The sequence below is a fragment of the Octopus bimaculoides genome, chromosome 2, assembly GCF_001194135.2.
Source record: "Octopus bimaculoides isolate UCB-OBI-ISO-001 chromosome 2, ASM119413v2, whole genome shotgun sequence".
NCBI classification, from domain to species: domain Eukaryota; kingdom Metazoa; phylum Mollusca; class Cephalopoda; order Octopoda; family Octopodidae; genus Octopus; species Octopus bimaculoides.
The window spans coordinates 65739715-65746796 of record NC_068982.1 but is presented as its reverse complement, the minus strand read 5'-3'; the positions used below and the strand labels follow the sequence as shown (position 1 = coordinate 65746796).

At 36.0% G+C, this 7082-nt stretch overlaps 1 protein-coding gene across 2 annotated transcripts in view; it reads right to left on the bottom strand.

Moving 5' to 3' along the window:
• The window catches only part of LOC106868688 (2Fe-2S ferredoxin), a 17693-nt gene extending 11978 nt beyond the window's left edge, over positions 1–5715 (bottom strand). The window contains exon 1 of one of the 2 annotated variants that reach the window (XM_014914075.2): positions 5035–5715. In XM_014914075.2, the coding sequence (XP_014769561.1) occupies positions 5035–5171 (137 nt within the window). In that variant the 5' untranslated portion in view covers positions 5172–5715. The remainder of the gene's footprint in view (positions 1–5034) is intronic. The other variant, XM_014914074.2, reaches the window with a different exon arrangement.
• Positions 5716–7082: the final 1367 nt, after the last annotated feature.

Sequence of the window (7082 nt, the reverse complement as noted above, 5' to 3'; positions counted from 1 at the left end):
TTACCAAAGTTTACCTGTTGTTTTCATGTTTCATGTGAAAAGCAAAAGAGCCGACACCCAAAAGAAAAAGGGAGAATGAAAAAATTGATTGAAGTAAAATAAGAAGCATTTATTTGTAAATGTGTTTTTAAAAAAAAAAAGTTAAGATTTCTGGCTGATCCCTGCAAATTGTCACCTTCCATCTATTTGTTTCTTTCTAACCAACAGATATTAGAATAAAGGAAACAGCTTAGGTGAGAGAGAGCAAGAGAGAGGGTGGGGAAAGATAGTCAGGAACTAAGCATATTACCTAGAAGGTATAAACTTTGGTACCTAATGAATGAAGAAGGTGGGAAACAATATAATCATTAATAATCTGTTTCTAACAGTGGAGCTCAAAGTAGATAGAGCTATGAATAATACTTTGTAAATATTGGGTAGAAAATCCCTTTGGATAGAAAAAGTTGAAGGTTGCCTGTGGGAATTATTACCTTTTTCCTTTGCCACAGTAAATTAAGCAGCTGAAATTAGACAGACAACCTTTCTCTAGCATCTTCCTCGGAAACTAGATAAACAGGGCGGCTCAAACACAAAAAACGTCACCCAAATAAGTCAGTTCCAGAACAGGCATGGCTGTGTGGTAAGAAGCTTGCTTCCTAACCACATGGGATCAGGTTCAGTCTCACTGCATAGCACCATGGGCAAGTGTCTTCTATTATCGCCTCAGGCTGACCAAAGTCTTGTGAGTGGATCTGGTAGATGGAAACTGAAAGAAGCCCATCGTATATATATATATAGATGTGTATGTGTCTTTACATCTGTTTGTCCTCTACGACTGCTTGTCAACTGGTGTTGGTGTGTTTACATCTCCATAACTTAGCAGTTCAGCAAATGATGATAGAATAAGGTTTCAAAAAAAAAAATTAGTACTGGGGGTGGGGAGGGGCGATTTATTCAACTAAAACCCTTCAAGATGGTGCTCCAGAATGGCCACAGTCAAATGACTGAAACAAGTAAAAGATAAAGACACTCATTGCCTATGATGTGCAGATTTGTGACTATGTGCTTCCAAGTGGTTAAGCATAGATATTCCGACACTGTTCCATCATCAAAAGGCTTTCTTAAAAACAAAAAGGAAGATAAGGTGAAACATGCTTTTATCTGTTTCATTCAGTGGACGGTGACCATGCTGGGGTACTACCTTAAAGGGTTTAGTCAAGCAAATTGACCCCTATACTTATTTTTCTGAAGTCGGATACTTATTCTATTAGTTACATTGGCCAAACTGCTAAGTTACAGGAACATAAACAACTCAATACTGGGTATCCAGCAGTAGTGGGGACAAACACAAAAACACACATGACAGGCTTCCACAGTTTCTGTCTATGAAATCCACTCACATGGCATTGGTCAAGTTGGGGTGGGGCTATAATAGAAAACACTTGCCCGAGGTGCTGTGCAATGGGATTGAACCCAAAACCACATAGTTGGAAAGTGAGCTTTTTAACTACACAGACATACCAGCACCTTTTAGGGTGGAGTGAAAACAAAAAAAATTGTGGAAATTGAAAATGTCTGGAGGCTAAAATGTTGCTGTATTTGATTACTAGAAAAATGCAAAATTTTTGCTTAGATCAGTCATGGGCATTTACTCCCTCAAATACCCCAAACTCTGCTATTGTAAAAAATTTACAAAAGTCCCCCATTTTTGGAGTTTAGGGGGCTTGAGGGAGTAAATGCCCTTGATCGATCTCGAAGAAAATATAGCATTTTTCTAGTAATCAAACATAACATTTTAGCCCTCAGGCATTTTCAATTTCCACATTTTTTTTTTTTTTTCACTCCACCCTAGTACCTAATGTAGACCTGTACATTAATGGATTATTGCAATGTGTGTTTGTATGACACATACTCCACCCAGTGAGTATCTATAATTAAATATATATTAGCCAGTTAGCTTAAGTCCCTCTTAGTGGGACTACAATTAAATATCCAGTGACAAACAGGAGTAAAGTGACTGGGAACTATTTCAATGGCAGATTTTATGAGAGAGCTTTTCCTACACTTTTCCAATAAAAAGATTGCCCACAAATCAGTAGGGGCATGATTTGGGAATTTTTCCTCTCAAAGTGGTTTTACTGCGCACCCAGACATTAATCTGAACACTTCTACACACTCAAATGTAAATGTTCTTTTACATACACATGTATATGCACATATATATATATATATATATATACACACACACACACTAAGTGAATGACTGTTGGGTTCCTGGTTTAGTTGCCGACAGACACAGGTTGTATGAGCTTATATGATTATTAGTAAAAGGCCTCTAGTTACTAGGTCTCTGACCTGACATAAACGTACATTTATTTTTAGATCATACTGAGTGCTCTCCCTTCTCCAGGAATTCCGAGGTCACGTAGTAGAGGCAGGGAGTGAATATAGTCATAAATGACGGTTAAATGCATCATTAACTCATAGTTATAGAGATACTGAAATACAATATGACTCCATGTCTAGACATAAATTTGGAAGAAAATAAGACACTTTCATCGAGTTTACTGGTTAATATTTAATTCGATTAATAATTATACTGAGAGAGAGAGAACAAACAACAACAAAAAAGAAATGAAAAGAGCTAATATGTTAAGTGGTGTCAATATGATAAGAAAATGTATGTGAAGGGAAAGAGAAAATGATCAATGGGTGTAAGGGCTGACAGAGAGGTACTGAACAGTGGATGGCTGTATGCATTATTACTTTGTACTAATATTTATAAAATTACACCAGGCCAACCAGAATTTTAGGGAAAATATGATACATTTTCATAGAGTTCACCAATTAATAGTTAATAATTATAATATTTAAGAAAGGAAAGAGGAAGAGAAATATAATGTAAAAAAAAAAAAGAAAAGAAAAAGAACATAAATGTAATCTGACTCGGACATATAATCTAAGTATTTCACAATAAAAATGAGGTAAAGACATATACATCCATTATGATTCTGTCTAGGGTCAAATGTTAGTTTCATAGGAGAGGCTTTATTAACCGAATTTACTTCAAACATCTATTAATCACTTAACCCTTTAACACTCAAATTAGTCAAATATAATACGTAAATAGTGGAGTTTCAGATAAGGACACCCACATAAGTTGCAATTTCTCCATTTTGACCCCCTCACTATCTGAACTGATTTTGACCAATTTTTTTGTTGTTGTACTATGTCCTTAAAAACAATGGGAGAAGCCTTTTCAGATAAAAAAAAAAAAAAAAAAAGTGTGTGATTTAAGGGAGATTTAGATGAAAAATTTTGAAAATTAAATTTCTAAACACCACTACCACCACACAAAGCAGTCTGTGAATGGAAAAACATACTAACAGGGAAGTATGCTATTAAAATAAATTATCTTTTACATACCTTTTTTTAAATCACAGTGGATAAATCAAAGGAATGACCTTATCAGGATCTCTAATACTTTAAAATTATAAACAGAAGTGAAGGATGGAGGAGGGGTATTTGAAAAAACTTTTCATTCAACAGCATACTTTTCTGTTAATAAATAAGTTCTTTTTTATGTGCACACAACAGTTCGGCAAAAAAACCCTAATAGAATAAGTACTAAGCTTTAAAAAAAAAACTCCAGGGATTGATTTGTTCGACTAAAACCCTTCAATGTGGTGCCCCAGTATGGCTGCAGTCAAATGTCTGAAACAAGATGTGTGTGAGTGTGCACGCGCGCGTGCGTGTGTGTGTGTGTGCGTGTGTACACAAACACAATATACAAAAAGTGATAGTGATTTCGAAGTTTCGGCCTCTCAGCATTCGTCAAAACGTCCGACAAAGATCAACAAGTCGAAACTTTAAAATCCCTGCCACCGTCTTATAAAAAGTATCAAAATATGTACTCCAAAAAAAGTATTGAGTAATTTTTAAGTTTAATTTTATTAACAGGCTCTCTTTGTCAATAACACAAATAAAACTAGACAATTCTTAGATAAAGCTGACATTACTTAAGCATTATAACTCGACATAAAAACAAAACGTGTGTGTGTGTAGTCAAAGAGAAAAAGGAAGTTAAAAAACAAGGGAACGACTTCCAAAATTTTCTTTTCAACGGGCCTCGGATATTTCTGAATTGACGGGCACCACTGGTTTTCTTAACGAAACACTTTCAAACTTGGGATACTGGTAGAATGTGTCATATAAAACATATTTTTCTCTTAGCCTTCTTAACAAAAATTTCAATATTGCAAGTTATTTCATGTTAAAATTGTCGTATTTCTGTAATTTCAACCAATCAATGACGTCTATTCAGCTGAATGCAGTTACTGCTGTTTTTGTAAACAATACTTTTTGCCGGTGTCAAGATAGTTATCCCTTGGTAATTAAATAGTTATTCCCTAGTAAGGGTAAAAGGTTTTAGGCTTAGGTTTTGGGTTTTAGGGTTAGGGCAAAAATAATCATAACCCTAACTCTAAAACCCGAACCCTAAAGCTAAAACCAGTACAAACGCACGAACGATGTTATAAATAACAGTACCGCTGATAGTTGTTGACAAACGACGGCATTAATTTTATTCAAGGGAAAAGATCCCATTACACCGAACAACTTGGTGTTCACAATTCACAGCAGTAATTGTTTTCACCTCAATAGACGTCAGTGATTGGTTGAAAGTACCGAAATACAACAATTTTTTACATGAAATAACTTCGAATACAAAAATTTTTATCGGTACCAAAAATACTACATAAAACATAAATGAAAGGTGGTGCCCATCAATTCAGAAAGATTTCCATGTCTCAGTATCTTGATAAAATTGAAGTGAAAGGAAGAAATTTTATGTGAAGTTGAGCACCTAAAGGGATAGGTCAACGCAATATTTTGGTATACATATATATAAAGATATATATATATATATATATATATATACACACACACACACACACACTCACTATGTTTCGGTGTCCTTCAATACACATATGTTGAAAATAAAAGTATAGAAATTTCAAGGAAAAAGTTTATGTACACACACACGTTATTACTTACTTGTCCTTGGTTTTTGATTGTGTTACGAGGAAATTCCTTACACTCGTGTACTGTGTGTCACGTTTGGAGGTCAGGGGTCGAGAAGTATTCAAAAGGCGACATGCTGAGCGGAAGGCCACTGCGACAAATCTGGACATCAGAAGGGTAATACGTAAATTTAGTCTGATATTGGTTTGGTTCTCCAAAAGTTGAGCCTAATCGAAAGGAAGGACGACTCTCAAAACAATGTTATATAGCTACAATGCTATATGGAATAAGCGGTGTTGCAACAAATTTTGTCCTATGCAAATATTTGTAACTTGCATTTAAATTTTCTCGTGGAAGTCGTGAAAACTGATGTAGTGTAATTTTATATAAAAACAAAATACTTTATAATCTCAGTTCGCTTGTAATCCACCCACTAATAACATAGCTTCTTTTCATACGCTCGTCATTAACAGAACCCCTGCAACTTAAGATGATTTCGCTATTTAACCAACTCAGCATTTTATAGATTTATATTTATAGTATTCTAGGGTTAGGGCAGCGGACTCGCGGTCATAGGATCGCGGTTTCGATTCCCAGACCGGGCGTTGTGAGTGTTTATAGAGCGAAAACACCTAAAAAAAGCTCCACGAGGCTCCGGCAGGGGATGGTGGCGAACCCTGCTGTACTCTTCCACCACAACTTTCTCTCACTCTTACTTCTTGTTTCTGTTGTGCCTGTAATTCAAAGGATCAGCCTTGTCACACTGTGTCACGCTGAATATCCCCGAGAACTACGTTAAGGGTACACGTGTCTGTGGAGTGCTCAGCCACTTGCACGTTAATTTCACGAGCAGGCTGTTCTGTTGATCGGATTATCTGGAACCCTCGACGTCGTAAGCGACGGAGTGCCAACAAGTTGCTTTACATTTATTTGATTCTTTTTGGCGCACGTGTGTATTATATTGAATATTGGTGGAATGCTTTGCTTTTATGACAACGATTAACGATATTTACTTACGTAAAAGCGGTGTTATTGTATGGGGCTGAGACATGGAGTACAACAGTTAAGTCAAATAAGCAAATACAATCATTCATCAACAGGTGCTTGCGTAGTATACTTAAAATCAGATGGCCCGAACACATAAGCAATATGGAGCTATGGCAAAGAACGAATCAAGTTTCGATTAGGGAGCAAATATTTAAGAAAAAGTGGAAGTGGATTGGTAGCACGATTAGAAAGGACACACCAAAATGCAGCGAAAAGTGCTTTACAGTGGAATCCGGATGGATATAGAAAGAGGGGTAGGCCTATGAACTCGTGGCGTAGATCAACACAAAAGGAACTAGAAGAAAGGGGGACATTCATGGTAAAGTACAGAAGCGAGAAATTATGCGACATGGAATTCAATTATAAGTGGCCTATACTCCGCGTTGGGGGGTTAAGGGCAAGAAGAAGAATGTCAGCTTTATCTAAGATTCTCTAGATTTATTTTTGTTATTGACAAATAGAGTGGGTTAATAAAAATATTTCAATTTGGAATTTCTGTGTGAACTTCTTTCCCTTTTGTCAGAAGTTGCCAAATATTTTATAAATATACACTCAAAACTTACTATTTCGATGAACTGAAAACTCTGTGATTGGTCGACCTGCCAGAAATAACAGTTACATGTCCCCCGAATCATGTCCTACCGTCTTAAAAATGACGATATTGTCATGACTAAAAGGTTTTAGTTCAGTCAGAACTAACATGAGTCTAAATAACAATAACAAACCTTTTAAAAAAAATGGTACAAATGTTTACTAGGTCTCACAATCTCCGGTGACCTCTCTTCACAAACACTACAGTTTTTGGCGATCTTACGATACCAGTGCCAAAGCTATCACTTTTTCCACGTGTGTTTATTTACATCACATCATCGAACCAGGGACGACTGTATATTCTGATTGTTGGAGTGCGAACAATGGGATTACTGAAATAGATATGACACCAAAATACACCCTGGAAGAACGTAAAACGACGTTTTAAGAGTAAGATGGGGAAGATTCAACAAAAAAAAAAAATTTACTTTGTTTTTAAAAAA